Raw genomic sequence first — 24,203 nt, 5'->3', positions numbered from 1 at the left:
ATCTGTAATGTTATGGACACTGTTGCTATAGACTGATTCTGTCGGGGCCAGATTTGGAACACGCTTTTGCATCATTTTCAGGTCGAAGATGTGTTTTTCCCCAGAACACAAATGCCGTCTTCATCATCACATCATCTGTTACAGTTGTGGTCTCCGGTTTATAAAAGGCCATAACGGGCTGATCACCATTTATTCCCATAAATACTGCGGTGCCGCCGTGGGCTGTACTTTCTGCAAGCTGGACCCAGGCATGCCTTGGTTTTGTCTGTAAAACTCACCTGGGGCAGAAAGGACTCAGGTGGGGGGCGGGTGAAGGTCTGGCCTGGCCTGGCCAGGGGACTGGGCGTGGGGGGTGTGTGTGTCGGGGGTGGGAGGCGCGGGCGGTCGGTGACGCGCGGTGTGGGTGAGGGTGCTGCAGGCCTGTGCATCCTCTGCACCCACCCCAGACCGGATTCTGCAGGAGGAAGACGTTCCCACAGAGCCCAGCGCAGGGAACACGGGGCCATCCTGGCCTTCCTGCTCAGAGGGGCCCTTGCAGGCCACGCTGCTGCTCTGAGCACCCCCCACCCCCACCCCGAGCCCCCCAGCAGCCCGCAGGCCTCTCCTGGGTTCCATTCAGCCTCCTTTTTTAGAGAAGTTTTATAAAAGGCCGATGTTCTGGAAGACCGAGGAGACAAAGAAGGAGGAAATGGCTTGCTGTCATCCTGACGACTGAGCTCTTTTCTCGCGATCGGGGTGGTAAAGATGCGGGTCACCTTCTGGCAGAACACCCTCCGTGCAGAAAGCGCCCCGGAGCCCCGGCCCCCGCAGCTGCCCCCTGCCCCCACCCCCAACACACACAGCGCGCCGCCTCCCCCGGCGGGGACTTTTATTCTGACGGGTCTCCCGCCCAGCCCGTCCTGCGCGGGACCGCCTGCCAAGTTTGGGAGGCCCACGGCTTTCTTGTGGGAGGACGCTGGGCTGTCTTCATGCTCTTTGGCAATGATTAAAGTGAGGTTAGTACCAAAAAAGCCCTTTCATTTTATTCCCTTATCCTTGCTTTTGCAAACCAGATGGCAACCCTGTATTTTCAGCTGTAATTAATTTAAACTCCGAAGGCAGCGAGGCCGGGCGAGGCGGCCCTGTCTCTGCCCCCTCCTCCTGCGCATCCCTCTGGCCTCGCCAGGCGGCCCCTCGTCCCAGAGTCACATCCCCACCGAGCGGCCGGGGCTCTTAAAGGGGCCGCGGCCCCGCCAACAACAGCACGCGCGCACACGCGAGCCGAAGGGTGAAGGCACATGGGGAGTCGTTGCACGAGCTGCCCTCCTGCCGTGGAAGCAGGCAGGCTTCAGGTGACGGCTGACGTGTTTCAGGCCGGCGGTCACGTGACCGGCTGCAGCCCGCAGCTCTGGGGAGGACGGGGTGCTTGTCCTTCCCACTCAAGTTCGGCTGCTAGGATCGCCTCCAAAAGGAGGGGGGGGGGTATGTTTTCGGTTTAGCATGTATTCTTAAAGAAAATTACAAGGCAAATAAAAGCGCTTGGCCACAACTGAAGTCTGGAGGCTCTGACCTCAGCTATGTGACCACTTCCCTCCGCGGGGAGGGAGAGGAGGCCCTCCTCTGTGAGTGGATAGAAGGCCCGGGGATCCACTGGAGAGGAGGCCCCTCCAGAGGCCTCAGGCCGCGGGGCTCTCATCCCTTGACTCCTCGAGCAGCCCCCTCCCCCTGGCCCCAGGAGGAAGCTGAGGTTCAGATGGAGATGAGGAGGTCGCAGGCACGGAGCCCGCCTCCAGGGGCTCTCACCTGTGCTGGCCGCGGGCACGGCAGGGCCCTCGGGGCTGGGTTTCCGTCTGGTCATTTGACGATCACGTTTGCGGGGCAGAGGGTTGAGGCTGTGGATCGAGGCAGATCTGTTAACATTCATGTGTGCAGGGCACTCTGTCAACTGCTCACTGATGTTACGCGAATGGTCGTTACTACTAACACTCGCCATCCTTGGATGACTTGAAGTCATTTTTAAAGGCCCATAGTGAAAGATGAGAACCACAAATAGGTTATTTTGTGAGTCTCCACTCACTCACCCGACTGCAGTCCCCGTGTGTGTGTGTCCCTGGGGCGGTGGGCTTCGGTGAGCTGGTGATGGATGGTCTCTGTTTATTTAGTTCTTATGTCAAATGCTTACATTATTCGCCAGCATTTGTCTTGTGAACTACTTGGACTGTGTTTACAGAGACGTGTGTTTGTGTTGTTGTGGGCCAGACCTATGGTGCTGGAAACCCATGATTTTTGTCTCATAGTGAGGGACACTCAACTACCAACAATTAGTCAAAACGTCTAAGGACCCAGAGTTAAACCCCGAGTGCCACGTGATCCAGCAAGTCCTTGAGCGAGTATAGATGCAAAAGGAGTGAAGGCAGGAACCTCAAACCGGTATGTGTACACCTGTGTTCACGGCCACCAGAGCAGCCCAGTGTCCGTCAAGGAATGAGTGGGTCTGTGCAGTGGAATATTACTCGGCCTTAAAAAAGAACCCAGTTCTGGCACCTGCTGCCCCATGCATGTACCTTGAAGACCTTATTCAAAGTGAAACGTGCCGGTCACAGAACACAGATAGTGTGTGATGTTCTTCAGTGGGGGCTCATGTTTATTGAAGCGAAGAGAAGGGTGGTTGCCAGGTGGTTGAGGAGAGAGGACTGCGTTCATATTTAAGAGGTACAGAGTCTCACTTCAGGAAGATGGGGAATTTCTGGATGTGGGTGACAGGGATGGTCATACAACAGTGCGAGTGGGGACCTGCCTGGTGGTCCAGTGGCTAAGACTCCCTGCTCCCCATGTAGGGGCTCTGGGTTCAATCCCTGCTCGGGGAGTTAGATCCCACGCGCAGCAGCTGAGGGCTCGCATGGCCCAACTGAAAGAAGACTGTGTGCTGCAGTGAAGATTGCAGACCCCAAGTGCCACAATTAAGATGAGGTGCCAAAGAAAACAGTGCGCATATACTGAATGCCACCGAACTGTATCTTTTTAAATGACTAAAATAGTGAGTCTTATGTGTATTTTGCCACAGTTTAAAAAAAAAAAAAAAGATTAAAAGAAAACCTTCCAAAGACTAATGATTAACTTTGGTTCGAGTGGATAAACAGGAATGAATTTATTATGTGTTCAGCCTTTGTATTCCGTGCTCAGCTGGGTTGAAGAGTGTAAAGAACTCGGAGGACAGATGGTCAACTCTCAGGCTAGGACGTTTGGAGCCTCATGGTAGGGAGTGGTCCTCATGTGAGGACCTGAGCGGGGGGTATGGTTTTTTTTTTCTTTAATTTAAAGGGTGATTGGGAGTCACCATTCCCATTTGGTGTGGGAGGGCCTTGTGAAAAGGAAAGGGGTGTGTCACTCGGGTATGGGGCGATGGCTGTCCTGGGTTCTCTGAAGACGTTTTTAGCATCATTAACTCACGAGTTGGGGCGGGGGCGTGATGCCATTTCAGGGTTGAACAGTCGTGGTTCTCCTGGGTTCCTCTTTGGGTGCCAGGTTTGGGATTAAATGTTTGATTTTTAACAGCCAGATGCTGCTGATGTTAGGGTAAAACTAAGCAGACACTATGGGGGAAGTCAGTCCTGAATTCTCTAAAGAGTTTGAAAATGAGAATATTTGTCAAGAAGTACAGTTTAATAAGTTGAGAGGTGAAGTAAGCCATCCACATCGGTTTTCTGCAAATCCCTTGGGGACTTGGCTTAGAGAATGGAGATTGGTGATTGGTAATTTGCCTATCAGTTGTCCATTTATTAGTACCCTTTCTTAGTGTCCAGGAATCCTTGAAATAATCTTGAAGAAATTCAAATCATGTTCTTATCCTGTAATTGAAATAAAGGAAAAAAAATAGCTATCCTTTTCCTCTGGTTTTCAGAAAGATAAGAGTTCAGCTGAGACCACGTGGCTGCTCAGAGGGAATTAATTCAGGAAATGCTTGGAATTAATACACTACATAATTTACTGTCAGATGGAGGGTCCCAAAGGCCCTTTAATAATGATACTTCTATAATTAATAATTATAACATCTGTTTTAAAGAATATTTGGTAGGTGCCTCAGGATCTTTTATTAAATGAACATTTAATCACTTTATATGCTCAATGCTTAAATTCTCCAGCATTTTTAGTAAAGTTTTATAATAATTTAATTCAGTAATTTATTTTTGCTTGCAGAGTTTCTGATGTTAGTCAGGGTTGGTGGGTGGTTTTGAAAGAGAAACTAGCTTTTAAATTTTTTTTTAGTGTTGAATGAATGTGTTGAATTAGAACTTATCCTCTACTGTCAAGAAGTCCATGGCTCCAAAATAGACAAAAAGCTCATGTAGCTCTATGTCCCCGCCACCAACAAAAAATAAAAAATAAAAAAAATGGGCAGATCTGAATAGACATTTCTCCAAAGAAGACACACAGATGGCCAAAAAGCACGTGAAAAGATGCTTCACTTTCAGTACTTATCAGAGAAATACAAATCAAAACTCCAACAGGATACCCCCCTGACACCTGTCAGAAGGGCCATCATCAGAAATCTCCAAAGAAAACGCCCTGGAGACAGCATGGAGAAAAGGGGTCCCTCCTACACTACTGGGGGAAATGCAAGTTGGTAGAGCCACTTGGAGAGCAGGATGGAGGATGGTTACAAAACCAGAAAGAGAGCTATCATATGCTCCAGCAGTACCGCTGCTGGACAAGGTCCTCAAGAAACCTGAGGTTTCTTAGCGAAACTTAGCGGTGCAGAGTTCATTGCACCTCTGTTTACAGAGAGCAAAATACTGGAGCAACCGAATGTCCATCGATAGATGAATGGATAAAGGAGATGCGGTACTTGTATGTGATGGAATACTACTCAGCCATAAAATAACTAAATAATGCCGTGAGCAGCGACGTGGATGAACCTAGAGATGATCATCCTGAGTGAAGTCACAGAGAGACAGAAACAGGGAACCCCTCACATGTGGAATCTGGTTTTCTTAAAACTGATACAAATGAACGGATTTACAAAACAGAAACAGACTTACAGATATCGGAAACAAAGGTAGGCTTACTAACAGGGAGACAGGGCAGGGATAAATCAGGAGCTTGGGATGGACACACACCCACTGCTCTGTATAAGACAGGTAAGCCAACAAGGACCTGCTGTGTAGCGCAGGGAACTCTACTCAATGTTCTGTGACAACCGCTATGAGAAAAGGATCTAAAAAAGAATGAGTCTATGTACAGCTGAGCCAGGCTGCTATGTACCTGAAAGTAACACAACATCATAAGTCACCTATACTGTAGTAAAAGAGAAGGACGTCCACGGGATCGTTTGGAACCGGTTACTGCCAGCATCAGGACTCCCCCGGTGGCTCAGCTGGTAAAGAACCTGCCTGCCAGTGCAGGAGATGCAAGAGACTCGGGTTCAACCCCTGGGTCGGAAGATCCCCTGGAGAAGGCAGTGACAACCCACTCCAGTATTCTTGCCTGGAGAATCCACGTGGACAGAGGAGCCCGGCGGGCTACAGCCCATGGGGTCACAAGGAGTCGGACACGACTGAGCACATGCGCGCGCGCACTGCCATCGTGGGAGCGGGATGCTGGGAACGCGCTCGCGTTCAGGGGCAGGAGCGCGGCTGTGTGGGTCGTGGAGGGCGGGAGGGAAGTGCCGCAAGCCAGACGGCACAGGAGGACACGTGCGGGTCTGTCCTTGACGGGCGTGTGCACGTGATGCAGTAACGCGTTTATAATTTCTCTCTTTAGCCAGTACGTCAGAATGTAGCTGAGTTAAAGAGGAAGAAAAGAGCGGAAGGATTTTAGGAGACTAGGCATTACTGTGGGACCAGGCTGTTGGAGGAGAACCGTTGCCTCTTGGGTCCTGTTGTAGGCGGAGTTCCAGTTGACTACAGGTCTTGGAGTTATCCTGATTTCAGTACTCAGTTCTGTTGGCCTCGGTTCTTACTTTCTTTTGATTTTTGGTTCAAAGTATGCTGAGCACATTGAAGGGAGTCACCTGTTCTTCCGGTTTTCTCTGGAGTGTTCTGTCTAGTTCTGGGCACCACACTTAAAGTTGAAGGGCTTCCCTGGTGCCCCAGGGAGTAGAGAATCCGCCTGCCAGGGCAGCAGACGCAGGTTTGACCCGTGGGTTGGGAGGATCTCCTGGGGAGGGCATGGCAACCCACTGCAGTATTCTTGCCTGGATTAAACCCCCCTGGGCGGAGGAGCCTGGCGGCCTACAGCCCATGGGGAGTCTAGACCTGGGTCCCACTCTTAAAGATGGGTGCTGAGGTGGAGAGCACACGCAGGTGGGCCTGGCATGGTGCAGGCTGGCATGGTGCTGACGGTGTTCGGACCGTTTGGAGGGGTTCTTGTTGGCTGAAGAGGATCTGGGGCATGACAGGGTGGGCGCAGAAGCGGTCTTCCGGTGGCTGGAAGAAGAACCAGACTTCCTTGGGTTTTTCCAAGGAGCAGACTGTCAATCATAGAATTTTACTGGAATGTAGATTTCGTTCATCGTAGGGGCTGCCTTTCATCGGCGCTTCCCAGCCGTTGAGTGAACTGAGTAAGCCCTGGCCCTGGGAGCGTCTGAGAAGTCGCCACAGGGGGTGACGCAGGGGTGCTTTGGTCCACACCCCTCTCTCCTGGGTTGTTCACAGCCACCCCACCACACAGCTCTCTCCTCTGACCAGGACGAAGCAGCCAGGCTTTTCACCGTAAACGGTGTGCAGTGTCTTCCAGCGACTTGTCACCGAGTGTGGAGTCAGAGCTGAGTGAGCCTTCCAAAGAGCTGGGATGGAATTAGAGAGGGGGCCCGGCTCTCACCCGGAAGAAGGGAGTGGAGATGGCATTGAAGGTGTTTTCAGACCCTCCTTCCTGGTGGCAGGGCCTGGGCTCACTTCTTCAGTGACCGCTGGGCCAGACGCCGCCCTGGAGCTTCACGGGTTCCTATCTTATTCAATCCAGCTGGCGCAGGCGTTTCCTAAGAATCCGTTTGCTTTTTGTTCAGTCTGCTTATGAATTAGGTGCTGGGTGTCAGGCGCTGTTCTAGATGCTGACTTGCGGGAGCGTCTGAGCAGGCAGCGTGCAGGAGGCCCGCGTGTCCGGAAGGGCTGTCTCCCCGCCCCAAGTCCCAGGCCGGCCGGTGGCTTCCGTCTTCCTGTGGCCTGGGCACTGGGTACCAGGTTTCTAGCCCGAGGAAGGCTTTCCCCGGGGCTCTCAGCGTCAGACTGACCCCAGCAAAGCCGCTGCAGACACTGTCCATTTTAAGAACCGCCTCAGACTTGGTGGTCCGGGGTTAAGAATCCACCTGCCAGCGCAGCGGGGGGACACGGGTTCGACCCCCGCTCCAGGGGGAGACTGCACATGCCGCGGAGCAACTGCTGAAGCCCGAGCCCCTCGAGCCTGTGCTCCGCAACGAGACGCCACCGCGCTGAGAAGCCCGCGCGCCTCTCCTGGAGAGTGGCGTCCGCTCGCCGCAACTAGAGAAAAGCCCGCGCTCAGCAGCAAGGGCCCCGCCCGGCAGAAAAGCAAGGAAAGAAAAGGCAGCCGCTCCGGGCCATCTCCGTGGGCGGACCCCTGTCTCTGCCCCCTGCCCGGCCGCCCCGTGGGCATAGCCCTGCCGCCTGCGAGGCGAGCCCCGCGGGCGCTGCAGACGCTGCAGCCGTCGGGCGGGAGGAGAGACATGACGCCTCCATCGTCCTCGGGCGCGCGGACTCGGTCCCGCGCCAAGAATACGAGAATGGGTGTCTTTTTTTTTTTTTTTTTTTAAGGATTATTCATTGAGAGAATGCCTAATGACAAACATCACTTACACATTTAGTAGCAGCAGGAAAGCGAAGTTAATTTGTGTTTTATTAGTCTCAGCAACGTCTGCGTTTGTTTGAAATGAGTGAGCCCACACATGGGGCCCACATGACGCCGCCGGCTGCAGGCGGGCTGGGCGCACAGGGTCCGCGGGCCGCCCTCCCACCGCCAGTGCGCGCTGCCAGGCCCGGGGGCAGGGCGAGGCGCTTTAGCAGTCTGGCTCTCGGTGTGGACCCCTTTTCTAAAACTTTGGTTTTTCCCTCTGTCTCAGCTCATGATGGAACACACGCTCAGGCTGTTCAGTCAAGGAAAGCTGGCCCCTTATTTACATTGAGTCAAGCTGTCAGGAGGGCTTCCCAGGGGGTAAAAAAAAAAATCTGCCTGCCATCTCAGGAGACGCAGGTTCAATCCCTGGGTCGGGAACATCCACTGGAGAAGGAAATGGCAACCCACTCCGGTAATGCTTGCCTGGGAAATCCCATGATGGAGGAGCCAGGCGGGCCGCAGGCCATGGGGTCTCAGAGAGTCGGACATGGCTGAGCACAGCCTGTTAGGAGAGACGCTCCGGGCAGTGGTCCCGCCTCGCGGGTCTCAGCCTCAGGGCAGCCGGTCAGGGAGACCCAACTCCCCGAGTGAAGCAGGTCTCTGAGTGCCGGCCCTGTTCTCGGGGCTGCAGCGTGTGGGCACTTGGCGGCCTGGCCCCGCGACCCTTTGGGTGTTCCTGGTGGCAGGTGTCACGGACGACACTGTCTTCCCCCTCGGTCAGAGGTAGCGGCGGGTCCCTCTGTGTCCTGTGGGAGCGGGGCTCTGAACGCCAGTTACTTCTCAGCTGTGTCCGGCCCGTGACACCCGGCTCACCGCCGAGCACCCGGGACGGCGTCTCTGCCTCACCCCCCAGCCCCGCGGTGCCGACGCCTCTCCTCCGAGCCCTGTGCCCTGCTGGGGCGTCTCCTCCCACACCTCCCTGCTTTCTGTCTGAAACTGGTGAGGGGTGACAACACCCCACTAGGATGTCCTGGTCACGCCCCCCTCACGAGGAAGGAGGGTGATGTGTGAGGTCTGGGTGGGTGGGTGGGGGATGTTTAGAAGCAGACGGTGGGCTGGGGGAGGAAGACTAAAGATGGGGGAGGTAACAGGGGAGACCGCTTCGCAGCTCTTTCTGCCTGGTGTGTAAATGCTCCTTCAACTCTGCTTTTTCAGAAAAAAAGTCTTTTCCTGCTGGCCATTTCCTCTGAAATTTCCTTAATTCCCTTTCATTCATCACAGACCTTGTTAACTGGATCACACATGATCCAGTTCAGTCGCTCAGTCGTGTCCGAATCTCTGCAACCCCACGGACTGCAGCACGTCAGGCCTCCCTGTCCATCACCAACTCCCGGAGTTTATTCAAACTCGTGTCCATTGAGTCGGTGATGCCATCCAACCATCTCATCCTCTGTCGTCCCCTTCTCCTCCTGTCCTCAATCTTTCCCAGCATCAGGGTCTTTTCCAATGAGTCAGCTCTTCGCATCAGGTGGCCAAAATATTGGAGTTTCAGCTTCAACATCAGTCCTTCCAATGAATGCCCAGGACTGATCTCCTTTAGGATGGACTGGTTGGATCTCCTTGCAGTCCAAGGGACTCTCAAGAGTCTTCTGCAACACCACAGTTCAAAAGCATCAGTTCTTCGGCGCTCAGCTTTCTTTATGGTCCAGTTCTCACAAGATGCATCATACGATACGTGTCCTTTACCAGTTCATCTAGTCAGTGAATGGTCGTTTAAAACCTCTGCGCTCTGCTCAGCCCCGGGGAGCGGGCAGGGCATGGAGGGTGAGGATCTCCGGTCCAGCTGGGGAGGCTGCCGTGTCCCCAGTGCCGTGACCCCTCCCGCATGCACAGGTCCCCGCTGTGTCCTCCAGCCCCGTGGTGTGGGGGTCGGGGGGCCTTCCAGAGCTGAGGATGGAGATGGGGTGAGGCGGGGGCTGCCCGGGGCCCGCTGAGTGCCCGGTTGCCACTCTGCCTCTATCTCTTAGCCTCTCAGGCTGGGCGTTCATCGGCTCCACCTCGGGCCTCTTCTCTGAGACGCTGGCACCTGTTGCCGGCCTGATCCCTGTCCTAAACCCAGCACGTCAGCCAGCAAGGGGAGACTTCTGCACCCTGTGGCCACCCCGCCAGCTCAGGGGTGTTCCTGAATTACAGGAGCCCAGGATGGGGTGGGGGACATGGGGGGCGCTTCCCTTCCCAGCCTAAGAAGTCGGAGCCTGTTGGTTTAGCTAACTGCCTTCAGGAATCCAGCTGAAAATCGGAAGACAGACCTTCCCAGGGGCTTCCTGCAGCTCTGAGCCCCCTTGGTGAAGGGCAGGGAACCCCATGTTCACGAGGGTGTGCGTGGAGGGCGTCCCGCATGGTCCCACTGCCTGGGGTTGAGTGTGTGTTTCCCCCGGGGACGCGGAAGGCAAGGCGGCAGCTCGTGGGACCTGGCCCAGATGCTCTGTCCCGGAGGACAGGGTCCCCTTCCTCCTCGCGAGCCCCTTGCCATCTTCTCTGTGGCAGCACCGTCCCTGGGCTGAGGATGGGCCCCTGGTGGCGGGGGGGATCCGGACCCCGAGCCTCGTGTCCTTTGGCGGTCCCCGGCACCCACCCCCCGGGAGGCCTCTGGGCCCCTCGCCGAGCAGACGTGTCCCTAACGAGGGCGGAGGCGCCGCGGGTCGCAGGCAGGAAGCGTGTGGTTTGGGTCCGAGGGCACATGACGCCCCGGGAAGCGGCGGAGCCCGGGGCTGAGTCACTGGGGGAAGGAAAACGACGTCTGTGTCCAAGCTCCGGGAACCGGGAAGAGGAGCTTGGAAGTGTGAGTAATGTGTAATTTACTAAAATTAACCAGCGACTTCTTCAGATGGTTTCTGGGTGTTTTCGGTGTCTCTTCTGGTCCCCGATGCCCGCTGCGTCCTGCCTGCAGGGCCCGTCTCCCCTGTTCACTCCCCCCCGCCCCCCGGGGTGGCGCTGGAGAGACCCTCCGCTGCTTGGGCATCCTCCCCGGAACGAGGCTTCAGTCCCTGCGCCTCCAGAGTGGCGGCCCGGCTGTGCTGTGCGGTGTCCGGGGCCTCGGGGGGCTGGGTCTGTGTGAGCCCCTTCTGCCCACACCTCCCCTCCCGTGCCCGGATAGTGAGCCCCTGAGTAGGGCTGGGTCTTCCCCCTGTAACCATCGTGAAATAGGGGCTTGGTTACCGTTGGCGGCCTGGCACGGGGCCTGAACTGGGCACGGGTGTGTCCCAGGGACCCGTCCAGCCCGAGACCTCTCATGGCTAGTGATGCACCATCTAGAAACCTCATTTTTCAGGGAGATTGTGTCAGGGAGGCAATTTATATAGATCATCAGATATTAGAGGGAAAGTGTCTGCGACCCCCTGGACTGTAGCCCACCAGGCTCCTCTGTCCGTGGGATTCTCCAGGCAAGAACACTGGAGCGGGTTGCCATTTCCTTCTCCAAAGGGATCTTCCCGATGCAGGGATCAAACTCGTGTCTCCTGCATTGGCAGGCAGGCTCTTTACTGTCTGAGCCACAGGGAAGCCTGATAGCCTGTACCTTGAGGGAAAAGCACCCTGTTCAGGAGAAGCGCACTCATCCCGGGTTGGAGGGCTGAAGTCCCTGCTCTGTGATGTTCTGTCAGAATGCTGGCGTTAGCGGCTGTGACTGTGGAGCCTTCTGCATAAAGGCTGGTAATGTCCTCTGAATCATCACAGGAAGATGCTACGGACAGGCTGGTTTCAGAATTCAGGGCTTTTTTCCCCTTTTCTTTTTCTGGTCTCGTTATTTGGAAGTTGCCGGGATCAGTGTGGCGTGTACGTAGCATCTCGTCCGGACTGTCTTACTTGTCTGTGATTGTCTTCATGGGCTGGAAGTGTGTCCTCTAATCGCGTCTAAGTCACTCTGTGGAGTCCAGCAGGGGAAGGGGGGAGCGGGTGGGGACACCCCCAACGTGAATGCCATGTGGTGTGCGGTCAGTCACGCTGCAGCTGGTGAGCTGCGCTCCCAGGGGGTCTGTTCCGCCCGCATCCTGCCGTGTGCCCGCACGATTCCACACGTGTGTAGCCTTCATCCCCGTTCGAGACCCTCCCAGGGGGCCCTGCGCCCACATGGCGGCTGAGGACACCGGCTCCGGGGACGTGGAGGCAGAGCCAGGCTGGTCTCCTGCGTCCCCCCCCCCCCCGCCACCCCGGCCCCAATGCCGTCCCGACGGGCACAGGCTGCACCGAGGGACGGCTCCTCAGGCCACGGGGCCTCGCCCTCGCCCGCACAGGTCCTCAGTGGGTGCGGGCAGGGCGCCACGCACGAGGCGGCTGGGCCGGGTGGGTGCTCAGACGCCCTGGGGGGCTCCAGGGACACAGAGGAAGGCAGGCTCGCTGGCGGGGTGAGGGGAGGCCGTCTCTCTCGCAAGGGTCACCTTCGCGGGGTCCAGGGCCAGAGCCAGGCTCAGCAGTTGCGGGGTGTCGGCAGCCCAGGTGTGTGGACGGTCCCCACACGGGCGGTGTGACTGAGCCGGGGAAGGGCGGACGGATGCCTGGACGATGGACGGACGGGGATCAGGAGTGCAGCGGACCGGCCCTCGGGGGGCCATCCTGGGCGCCTGCCCCGGCCGGCCCACTGCCACAGTCTCAGCCTCCCGGGATGCCACGGGTGACCCCACCTCAGACAAGCCCCGCCGGACTGCCCCCCGGCGGGCCCCCCAGCATGGCCCCCCGTGCCCGCAGGCGGAATTCCCCAGGCGAGGCCCTGCCGCCGGAGTCAGGGCTCCGCACCAGCCTGAGCACCGCACCATGAGCCAGACGCCTCGGTCGGTGACGGGACGGCGTGGGGTCTCGATCCCTGCACCTGGGAGGTTCACAGCTTCCCCGGCTCAGGACAGGACCCGGCGTGTGGGAGATGCTGGGTTGTTGCGGCATCCTAACCGCCTTCGTCCTCCTGCAGGCAGGTCCCGGGCAGAGCACGCTGGCCTGGAGCGCGGGGTGAGGCCTCTGGCCCTGCGTGGGTGGGGTGTGTCAGAGAAGCTGCAGGGAGGCTGCTGGGGGAGGGGGGTGAGTTCCTTCCTGCTGGTGCCACGGAGCGGACCCCAGACCCTGCGAGGGCACCGCTCCCCAGCGCCCACCCAAGCTAGCATGCTGGCCCTCGGTTCCCCGCGGGCTGTTTGGTGGAGGTGCCCCAAGGCGGGGTGATGACGGTGTTCCCATCTGAGCGCACGCTGCTCTCTTTTTAGGAACAAGACGGCCAACGGGGACTGCCGGAAAGACCTCCGGGAGCGGAGCCGCAGCCCCATCGAGCGGGCCGTGGCCCCCACCATGAGCCTGCACGGTGGCCCCCTGTATGCGTCCCTGCCCAGCCTGAGCATGGAGCAGCCCCTCGCACTGACCAAGAACAGCCTGGACGCCGGCAGGCCGGCCGGCCTCTCGCCCACCCTGGCCCCGGTGGAGCGGCAGCAGGTACGCCTCTGTCCAGGGGCCGGGACCCCATCGGCGGGCCTGTGCCGGGACCACCAGCCACGTGGGTGACTCCTTGTGTGGGCCGAGTGGCCTCAGAGAAGCGGCCGTGTCTGGGGGGCTGTTTCTGCGCACGAGGAGGGAGTGGCCAGGACTAGCGGTGTTTCTCGCCGTCTTCCTTGGCAGCCCTTTCGGGATCAGTGTGATGCTCCCAGGGGGACTCCCGACTGAACCCCTCACGAGGCCACACGCTGGAGTTCAGCGCCAGGCTGCTCTGCTTCGGGCTGCAATCCTAGGAAGTCAGTGGTCAGAAACCTATGATTGGCAGACTGGGATTTTTTTTTTTTTTTTTTAAGGAAAATAAGGGAATTAAGTTGTCAATAAACAGAGGTTGTTTGGTAGGAATGGAGACCTAAAAAAAGGGGTTCCCGGGGGAACAGCTAATAAAGGGAGGCACTGACCGTGAGGCTCAGAAGCACGGTGTGGACCCTGGTTCCTCGCTCTGAACCTCCGGGGCCCGGGGCCAGCAGATCCTCAGTCAGAGTTCGCTCGAGACGCCTGGACGCGGGCGCGAGCACGAGGAGGTGCCGGAGCCGAGCTCAGCCTCCAGGCTGCCAGCGCAGCCCCTGCCCAGGCCCGCTTCTGACCCGTCTGTGCCCCCTGCTCGTGGGCGCCCCCGGGTGTTGGGTGAAGTTTCGCTGTGGCTTCCCGGAAGGCCGACGAGCAGTCGCGCTTCCTGCCTTAAAGCCCCAGATCACGACCCAGTTTGTTTCCTCTTTAACAAAGCTGGGTAGAGACAGCTGCTTTGTGTAGGGAGTGTGTTAGAAGCTGGTCCAGCAAGATGCGGGCGCACACACAGTTCGAGTCTGGAGGAGCCAGGTAATCGAGTGTGCCAGGCTGTTCATGTATCCGCTGGGGGAGCCGGGGGGAGCTCCCAGGTAGGGAACACTCACCGGAGCTGCAGGGAGGAAGGAAGTTATGCCGAGAGGCCCCGGGCGTCTCCCGGAGCCGTGGGTGCAGCCAGGCTTCGGAAGGAAGGGCCGGGCCGGGCCTGAGAGCCGGACGGGAGGCAGGCCCCCTTCCTCCCCTGGCTCCGGGCCTGTCTCTGCATCCTTTTCTCTCGCTGCATGTGGATTGCACGGCAAGCTCTGCGTGGCTGTCCCCCAGCTCCCGAGTTCCCCCCACGTCTCCTCCTGCCTCAGCCTGGCCAGGGGCGAGGTCACTTAGGAACGCAGCCCCATCTGGAGGGTGGCGGGCAGGTTACCCAGCGAGGGCACGTGGGGAGAGCACAGGCTCAGGGGTTTGAACAGACCCTCCAGAAGTGGCAGGACACCTGGACCTGACCCCGGCCAGGCCCCCAGACCCGTCTCAGGCTGAGCTCCAAGCCCCTCAGGTCCGATTCTTACCGTTTCACAAAACGAGCTTAGAGGGTGAATGAAGGTCCTGCCTAATGAGCGGGCAGCTGGTTCTCCGAGGCCTGCCGAGTCTCAGAGCCACGTTCCCTCCTCTTCACCGTTTCTGTCCCCACGGCAAGGTGTCACACTGGCTCCCGGTGGCCCTGCTCCGTTGCCGACGTGTGGAACTGTCAGTAAAGCCCGAGGTCTTTGTTCTCAGGCTGCTGCTGCTCAGCCTCACCTTCCCCCAGCTCCGGAGTCTGCGGTTCCTCGTTAGACCTGAGCACATGCCTGCTCTCTCACATGGAGCCAGATCTGCATCACAGACCTGCCCACTGCCCATCCCGGGAAGGTCTGCTCTGCAGGCCTCCGCAGGGGCTACTGACCTGGCTCTACAGGAATGGCCGGGGGTGGACAAGCCCCAATCCCCTTGCTGACCCGCTGCCGTCACTCAGCCTCTGGGCTGCCGCCACGCGCAGCTCCTGGGCGCTGTCTGGTCCTGCTCCGTGTCCTCTGGGGCTATCGGGACCCTTCCTGGCTGCAGCCTGAGCATGGTTGGTTCACGGGTGTTTTCATCCAGGTCGAGGGATGTCCGGCAGGGTGCCTGCTCGGGGGTGGCTTCAGGCTTCACAGAGGAGGTAGCTGAATAGGGTTGTGAAGGGTGGGTGGAGGTTGCCAGGCCCACTGCGTGGTGGCCTTGGGGAAGGCGGAAGGGGTAACGCTGGTTAGTGTGTGTGTGACTCACGCACTGGGAGAGGTTCCTCTGTCTCCGTCTCCATCGTCACTTGCATGGTCAGAACAGAAACATGAGCAGAAGCGGGAGTATCTTGGAAGGTCCTCGAATGGCTCAGAGAAGCTCGGGGGTCTGGGGGACACCTCAGGGGACTGTGGCGGTGGGGCCTGTGGTCGCGTTGCAGGGGGCTCTCCCCCTGTCGTCCTCCCGCTGGTCCCTGCACCGGTGATGGTCTCATTTCAGCCCAGCAGCCGAGCCTCTGTCCCCCGGGCTCAGCGACTCACAGGGCCGCTGCTTGGAGGGGGCCGGCACACTCCCTCGGGGCTTGTTCACTGTGGATTTGGGGCCTTGGGCTTCCGAGTGGGAACCACGAGGCGGAGGAGGGGCTTGACCAGATCTGCCTTTGGGCCGGGAGAAGTCTAGGCGGGGTGCTTGGCGAGAACGGGGAGCCGGGGAGAAGGCCCCGCGCGCACTGATGGGGGTCTCCCGGTTCAGTGGGTGCCCGGCCAGGCTGAGGGGCACGGGGGTGGCCGTCCTGCCTCGGAGCTGGGGAGGAACGCGAGGGCAGGGTGGCCGGGTGGGGGCCGCACTGCCCGCCGTGTGCTCGCGCCGCGCTCACGCCAGCTTCCTCCCGCAGAACCGGCCCTCGGTGATCACGTGCGCCTCCGCCAGCGCCCGCAACTGCAACCTCTCACACTGCCCCGTGGCGCACAGCGGCTGCGCGGCCGGCCCGGCCAGCTACCGGCGGACCCCGAGCTGTGAGTGCCCGCGCCGTGCCCCCACGCCCCTTCCCGTCCTGTTCCCGGAACGGCGGCCTTGTCCCAGCACAGAGGCCCCGGGGCTGGGCGGGTAACTCGTCCTGGGCCAGCGGGCGGGCAGAGGGGAGCAGCCCGTGGGCCCCGCCCTCCAGGCCCCCCTCGAGTCCGGCCTCTGGCCGCCCTGTGTGCGTGCACGTGCACGCGCACGGCCCCGGGCCGCAGGCGCAGAGACGGGACCCGCACCGGGGTGGCCCTCTGTGCGGTCCCCGCTCTGACCGCTGTCCCCCTGCCCCCAGCCACCTGCGACCCCGTGGTGGAGGAGCACTTCCGCCGGAGCCTGGGCAAGAACTACAAGGAGCCGGAGCCGGCCCCCAACTCCGTGTCCATCACGGGCTCCGTGGACGACCACTTCGCCAAGGCCCTGGGCGACACGTGGCTCCAGATCAAGGCGGCCAAGGACGGCGCGTCCGGCAGCCCCGAGTCGGCCTCGCGCCGGGGCCAGCCAGCCAGCCCCTCGGCCCACATGGTCAGCCACAGCCACTCCCCGTCCGTGGTCTCCTGAAGGGAGTGCCGCCCTCCGACACCACGTCCATCTGCATGGTTTGCCTGAGCTTTGAACAGTCAGTGCTTAAAAAAAATGGAAAAATTGGAAAAAAAAAAAAATGGTGGGAAGAGGGAGGGATGGTTTATTCGCAAAAACCACGTGGTGGGGCTTTCTGTTGTGTTTCGTACTTGCTTGGTCTTCGTCCTCGGGGCCCTCAGACATGCTGGCGGCGCCGCGCGGGACACCTCTGTCCGCGGGCGCCCGCACGCCCGCCTCGGTTACCAAAGACGCCTGGACCAGGTCAGCGCCCCGCGAGGCCCGGTCGCCACGGCTCGCGCTTTCTCAGTCACAGGCCAGGCCACTGGCGACCCAGACGCTCTGTGCTTTTTCGTTCGCTTCTCGAGACCCGGGCGTGTGCGGCTCCGCTTCCAGCCTGCGTGTGTGCGTGTGTGTGCGTGCTTGTGTGCGTGCGTCTACTTGAAGAGAACAGGACTGTCGTGTCTGATTTGCACTATGGGAGGAGGACTCGAGTGGCCTGCCTGACAGCTTTGTGCGAGGCGCTGGTGCTCCGAGGGCAAACTGCTGAGAAACAGAGGGTTTCAGGATGACATGAGTGACCATTTGTGTTTTTTTTTGTTTTGTTTTTAACTTAGACAAAACCGCTTTGGAAAGGGGAAGTCTCATGCAGGTTATAGGTCTTTCTCTGTCTAGATTTCAGGTGCTTGCAACTGGACTGCAGACTCTTACCAATCACGGGCATTTTACCTTTTCTGAACACTGCAGTTTGTTAGGCTAGAGCTGAAGTTGGAGGAGCGTGTAGTGCTTTAAACAGTGATGCATGTTTTAATGGATAAAAATAGCTGGTTTCTATTAACTGTATAGACAGTAAACAAAAAATCCTTAATACTTAACTAGCTTCTTCTCAGAATGCGTTTTATTTTTGTCAGTTACAGTCCTAGATATACTTACTGCTGGTACAGTTGTACTCGAAGATTTGTATTTGATATCCATGTTACTCCCTGGCAGGCCCTGGACGCGGGCGGGCGAGTGGCTGGTCAGCCGCCGAGTAGGATGCTGGAGCGGTGGCCGCAGGCTGATAGCATCGGCTATTTTCTGCCTCCCTGCCTGCTCCCTCGCTCCCAGGGGAGTTGGGACTGGTGTCTCCCAGCTTCCCTCTCGATGCAGAAACTGCTCTGCTCCCTTGGCGGGACAGCAGATTCCCGACAATCTGACGCGGTGTTTTTGTGTGCTTCCTCTCGTACGCTGGGGCCAAGGCAGTATACATTCCTCTGACTTTATACAGTTATTACTGCATTTATTATCGTTTGCTATAGTCATAGCTACTAACTAGGAATTAGGTGAAGAAGCAAGCATGACAGACCCAGCTGTGGATGTTCGACAGCTGCTTTTGTTTCCGGGCACCTTTTCTTGGGCCCCGCCCCTCCCGGCGCAGCCTCCCGGCCCCGCCCACCAGGGCTCTGGCGTGGCCCCTGGCCTGGCCTGGTCGCCAGTAGGAGAAAGATACAGGTTTGCTGGTGACTTTTAGAGTTGGCACTGGGTGACCAGGCGGCGTTGGGCTCCTGGGGCTGCAGGTCTTTGAAGAGGCAGGAGGAAGGCGTCTCCCCCACCCCCCGCACGCATTTCCCTCCCACTTCACTGGGCTTCCAGGCTTTTGCATCCAGGCCCCTATATTTTCTGTAGGAAAAAAAAAATCATTGAGAACACTTTTTTTATATAGGTAACTTTAAGACCATCATTACGCTGTGCGTAAAGAATGTACAGAGAAATTTGTAGGTATTTTTTGAAGAACAATTAATTTGTTAATGATATGTAGCTATTTAATTTTTCCCTTTTCCTATTGTAATCATTCATTTTTTTTTTTTTTGGTTTGGAAAAAAAAGTTGATCTTTTTTTTTTTTTCGTCGTAGATTTGTCTGTAAAAGTGCAGGAACACAGTTATTCTATGAGAACACTGCATCTGCCTTAATAGCCACTAGTTTGTTATTGCTACAGGCTACTGAGCGTCGCCCAGGAAAACGACCCACTGCCGGCGGCTCTGTGCAGAACGGGCTCCGCGGGCGCCCGCCAGCGAGGCCATCACTGGGGAGGGGGGAGGGAGTGCCGAGGGCCAGGTCCCTGCGCGCTGACCGACCTGGGCGGAGGGGCCCCGGGCAGAAAACCAAGCGGCATGGGGAAGAGGGACACGCCCTGGCCTCAGGGGCACAGAGGGGTTCTCCACAGAGCCAGGCCATCCGCAGTGCGTTCAGACCATTCTCTCCGTGTTTGTAAATCTGTAATATACCATTCTCTGTGGCCTGTTTTTCCTGGAAGAAGAAGAAAAAAAAAAGGTTTGGCAGGCCATCTTTTTTTTGTACTTAAAAGTAGCCTTAAGAACAATAATAAAGTGCTCTTAAACCACGAAGTGTTGGTGTGATCCTTGGGTCCAGGCTGGGTGGAGGCAGTGCCTGGTGTCCAGTGGCCTCTGGTTTAAGCCCCACATAGCCTGGAAAATTAATTTTAAAACCTACAGCAATCCAACCCAAGACTCATTATTGACTTTGCTTCCTTGCCGAAGAAAGACGACCGCGCGCACACACACGTGGGGTAAGTGCCCCCCTCCTGATTTCCATGCCCTGCTCTGCGGGCCACAGACCTGCACCCCCTGGATGAAGAGTGAAATCAGCCCGAGTGACCCTGGCAGAGCGCCTCCCCCTGGCCGCGCTCGGGCAGCTGAGTGTCAGTCCCTGAGCCCCGTCTCCTTCCCCCAGTGCAGCGGGGCAGGCCCATCTTCCCTCCGCAGAGCAGGAGGCAGAGGTGGGGAGCCGCCTGGGCAGCAGACTGCGGTCCCGGGGAGGTCCGCTTCCCTGGGCCGGCGTGGCCCCTTTGGTCCTGTTTCCCCTCCGGCCGGCCAGGCTGGGGCCGCAGCCCCTACAAAGGCCACTGGAAGGAGCCGGCTTCTTGCTCCCCACGGGTCTGGGCCACTTCCTCCCGCCGTCACTCCCCCCACGGGGGTCCTGGCCAGGAGGAGCACCGCCCCCCCCCCAACACGTGTGACCACAGAAGAAAGAAGCGCTCATGGAGGGGACCAAGTCCCAGGTCGCCGGCAGTGCCGAAGCCAAGGTTATTATTGAGCTCAGAACCGGTGGTATGAGGAGCTGTCAGAAATGGGAGGAAGCCAGCAGCTCCCGGTGCGGAGGGAGGCTGGGCCTCCACTGCCTCCAGCTGTGGGGATGCGGGGCCGAGTCGCAGTCCTGGGGCAGCGGCCTTGGAGCGTGAGGCGCATGTCAGACGGTCTCGTCGTCACTCATGTCCCAGATCTGCGTGGAGAAGGGGAGACGCTCAGTGTCCGCCCGCCCGTGGGGCCATCTGAGCCACGTGGGTGCGGCGGCCAGCGGAGGAGAAGCCCGGTTGCGCCCCCGGCCCCCGTCTCCATAGAAGTGCCGCCACGCTTCTCCCGGAAGGAGCCACAGGCCCCAGGCCCCGCCGGGGAGCACCCGGGCCGTTTCTGCGGCGCTGATACTGCCGGCCTTCCCAAGGCGGCCCTCGCCGCTGGCCCCGCTCCCTTGGCCCCCTCAGCGTGAACCCCAGAGAAAGAAGGCCGAGGCCAGCATGGGGGCCCCGGGGGCTTCCCACACCAGTGGTGGGGGGGCGGGGCGGGCTGGTCCCTGACCTTAGGCCCACAGACTTTCCAAATTCCTAGAATTGGTTGCAAAAGGCGGCCTCCGTGCTCAGAGAGCTGAGAGCTCTCTGAGGAGGAGCATGGTGTTTACAGGAGGCTGGCCCGGGAGGCAGGGAGGCGCGGCCAAGGTAAACACCAGCGTCCACAGCGGCCTGGCCGTCAGCGTGGGGACCGCGGGGGACACACTGGGAGAGGGGCATTTTCCCCGAGGACCAGCCACCTGGGGGCAGTGCTGGGGGGGGGTGTGCCTCACACGCACCCCGTCCCTGGTGCACACCCCCTGCTGCCCGAGCACGTGGGGGTGAGACCACGATGGCCCGCTGTCTGAGGGTGCCAGGCCTGCGCGCACAGGCTGGGCTCCCCGGCTCGGGGCAGTCCTGGGCCCGCCTGGGTGGGACTGGGGGGGTCCCGGGGGCGTGGGTGCATTCCCACAGAGGCTGCCCCCACGCTCAGAGGGCGCGCTGCACACTTACTCTCCGCTCTCATCCCGTGGACACACACGTCTGTGGATTCCTCCCCGTGCCACGTGAGGCCAGAGGCTCCCTCCTCCACAACTCCCTACAGCCCGTGAGATACAGGCGGAAACTGGCTCAGAGAGGGGCGTCAGCTAGCCCTGGGTCACACAGCAAGAAAGGTGCGGAGCTGGGAGCACAGGGGAGCAGGCTTAGGAGAATAAAGAGGGTGCGGGGACGCCTGCGTGGGTGGCGGGGCCAGAGAGCCTGGCGGGTCAGGGCGCCCCACCCCTGCCCAGGCTCCGGGGATGGGGAGGGGGGTACTGGGAGGGGGACGGCCCACTCTGTCGCCCTACTGTCTGGTCTAGTGGGGAAGGGCATCTGCAACTAGAAGGGGAGACAGCTGGCCTGAGCAGGGGTGCTGGGGAGAGGTCCAGGCCCTGCCCAGAAGGTTCAGGGGTACAAGTAAGGCATCCAAGGGACTTCCTACGCTGGGACTGTGCTGCAGGGGAAGTGGCATTAGGCGTCCTTCTCTAGGCCCAAGATGGGGTTTCTACGAGAGGGCAGCCCATCGTCTGCCATTGGCTGCTCTCTGGAGGGAGTCTGAATTGTGAACCCCAAGAAATGTCAAGATCAACAAACAGTATCGTAAGACTTAACATATAGACTCAAAAAAAGCCAAACTCACAGAACCAGAGGCTAAACAACGAATGGCAGGGCCCGAAGGAAAGGGGAGATAGTCAGGGCACGAGCAGCACAAATCCTGAGGACAAATGTAGTCTTAGGACCACTCTACCTTAGTCTGCGGACCACTACCTGTAGTTTACATGGGCTACAGTCTATGGATTGGCAGATTTGGGTCAGAGTGGTCCTGACTAGTCTCCAAGACCACTCTGCCTACAGCCTGCAGACCACTCTCTAGAGTATACAGGCCCACACTGCCTGTAGGCTGAGCACCACTGCCTACTGTCTGTAGGGCCAGTCTGCCCGTAGACTGCAGACCAGTCTGCCCAGGGACTGTCTCTGCCTACAGTCTCCAAGCCCAGCGCACTTACAGTTTCCACGGACGGTAGTCGGAGTAGACCTGTAGATCTGTCCTGATTGTAGTCTGCAGACCACCCTGCCTATAGTCAGAAGGGGCCCATGAATGTGCTCTTAATGAATAAAGGTGGTAAGAAATTGACAAAGATTTAAAAAATTTTAACACTCAGTGCTGGCAAGCGTGTGAATAAACACTTCCAAGAGGAGTATACACTGGTGCCAGAGATTTGGCAATATGTAACACAAAGCTTTAAAAATCCTTGTAGCCTAAGGAAGAGATAAATGATCTTTTTGTCAGATGATAATGCAAGTTTACTGAGAAAACCCAAGAAAATGCTTCGATGAATACAGACAGTGATGAGTTTTCAGTAACATAGGAAGATACCAAATTAACGACTCAATTACAGCCTTCCTGTACACAAACAGCATCCAGGTAGGAAACAATGAGAGAGAGGAACCCAGTATAAGAGCAGTGAGAGAGGGAAAGTACTAGGAAGTAAACCTAACATAAAATTGACAACGTGTCTATGGAAAAACCCCTGTGTGAAAAGTATCCTGGGAGAAGTGGGGACACACCCTGTGTCTTTGCCCGGGGCAATTCAACATCAGTGAACATGTCCACTTTCCTGAGTAAGCATGAATTTAACACAATCCCCATTTTTTAAAAAAATCAACTATCTTTCCCGGAGCTAGACAAGCTGGTTTTAAAGTTTATGTGGAAAAAAAAAAAAAAAACAAGGGAAGCTTTGAGTATGAAAAGAACAGTGAGGAGGTTCCCCTACATTGTGTTTAAACATCATCAAATCTGTAATTTAGAGGCAGTGGTAGCAGAACCACAGGCAGATGGGGCCAGGGGAACCAAACGGTCGAGCAACAGAACAGGACAGAATGTCCAAAAACATATGGAAATCTACTGTTTTAACAATAAAGGTCTGGGAAGTGTGATCTCAAATCATTAGAAAAATATGAGCTTTTAAATGATATAAGGACAACTGGAGAGTCATTTCCAAAAAGATAAGATTGAGTCTATGCCTCACTGTACATCCAAATCAACTCCAAACGGAGCAGAGATTAAAATTTTTTTTTTACATTTCTTGAAGGTAAAAAAACAAACTATTCAAACACTAGATGCAAACGTGGGTGAATTTCTTTATAACCTGGGAGTGGGCAGCCTATAATCAAAGTCTATAAACAACAAAAATAGATACACTGGATTATGTAAACACACAGGAGGAATTCTGCATGGAAAAAGCTCTGTAAGTGGAGCTGAAAAGACAAATGACACACACTGGGTGAAAACACAACCTTGTACCATACCCTAACATATAAAAAGCTCTTTTAAAATCAAGGAGATAAAAACCAATAAACTGATTAAAAAAAAAAACCAGACCAAAGACATGGGCAGTTTACAGAAAAAAGACTTGTAAATAGCTTTGACACGTAAGAAAAGGTGTTCAGCCTTACTTAGAGTAAAACAAATGCTAAAGATTTGTACGACACAGTTTTCAGAATGCCTGTCTCTGAAAGACACCACCATGAAACTGCAAAGGCATACCACAGGCCACAGGCAAACAGCCACGCTGTACATGACGAGGAACTGTATCAAAATATACAAACTCTCCCAGCTCAATGATAAAGGGACAAATAATCTGATTTCTTTTTTAACATGGGGTAAAGATTTGAACAGATATTTAACAGCAGAGGAAATACAGCACTAATAAGAACCTGAAAAGACGCTCCGCATCCTCAGTCTTCAGGGAAATGCACATGCAGAGATGCTCGACATCACTATCAGAGACACGCAGATCAAAGTACAGTGAAGTGTCCCCTCCCTGGCCAGAACAGCCGCTGTCAGAAACTACGACCCGCACTGGAGGGTGGAGGGAAAAGGGCCCCCTGGTACCGCTGGTGGCAACGGGAACCGCTGCCGCCGCTCTGGGGAACAGTGTGGGCTTCCTCAGGAAACCACACTGCACTGCCGCATAACCCAGCGGTCCCACTCCTGGGCATGCACACCCTGAGAGGACCGCACTTCCAGAAGATACATGCACCCCTCCGTTCACTGCAGCACTATTTACAATCGCCAGGACATGGGAGCGGCCGAAATGTCTATCGACAGATGAATGGATAAAGAAGATGTGGTACTTAAAGACGATGGAATATTACTGAGTCATGAAAGGGGAATGAAATTGGATCATTCGTAGTGACAAGAATGAACCCAGAGTCTGTCATACAGAGGGAAATGAGTCAGAAAGAGAAAAATATATATTAATGCATACATATGGAATCTTTGCAGGTGGCGCGCTGGTGAATAACCCACCTGGCCAATCCAGGAGATGCAGGAGACATGGGTTGATTCCTGGGTCAGGAAG

The 24,203-nt window shown here is 57.1% G+C and overlaps 2 protein-coding genes across 9 annotated transcripts in view; one reads left to right on the top strand and one right to left on the bottom strand.

Moving 5' to 3' along the window:
• The window catches only part of VGLL4 (vestigial like family member 4), a 152,820-nt gene extending 133,739 nt beyond the window's left edge, over positions 1-19,081 (top strand). For 4 of the 5 annotated variants that reach the window (XM_043885787.1, XM_043885788.1, XM_043885786.1 and 1 more), the window contains 3 exons: positions 13,011-13,233; positions 15,995-16,115; positions 16,412-19,081. In XM_043885787.1, the coding sequence (XP_043741722.1) occupies positions 13,011-13,233; positions 15,995-16,115; positions 16,412-16,677 (610 nt within the window). In that variant the 3' untranslated portion in view covers positions 16,678-19,081. Of the gene's footprint in view, positions 1-624; positions 996-13,010; positions 13,234-15,994; positions 16,116-16,411 lie in introns of those variants that run through there. The other variant, XM_043885789.1, reaches the window with a different exon arrangement.
• Positions 19,082-19,737: 656 nt separating this feature from the next.
• Positions 19,738-24,203, bottom strand: part of ATG7 (autophagy related 7) — a 265,262-nt gene continuing 260,796 nt past the window's right edge. For 3 of the 4 annotated variants that reach the window (XR_006337502.1, XR_006337501.1, XM_043885785.1), the window contains one exon: positions 19,738-19,976. Coding sequence is in view for 2 of the 4 variants with exons in the window: in XM_043885785.1 (XP_043741720.1) it covers positions 19,944-19,976 (33 nt within the window). In the remaining 2 variants the exon portion in view is untranslated. Of the gene's footprint in view, positions 19,977-20,811; positions 20,897-24,203 lie in introns of all 4 variants that reach the window. The other variant, XM_043885784.1, reaches the window with a different exon arrangement.

The sequence above is a fragment of the Cervus elaphus genome, chromosome 24 (assembly GCF_910594005.1).
Source record: "Cervus elaphus chromosome 24, mCerEla1.1, whole genome shotgun sequence".
NCBI classification, from domain to species: Eukaryota; Metazoa; Chordata; class Mammalia; order Artiodactyla; family Cervidae; genus Cervus; species Cervus elaphus.
This window is presented reverse-complemented; position numbering and strand designations above follow the sequence as displayed.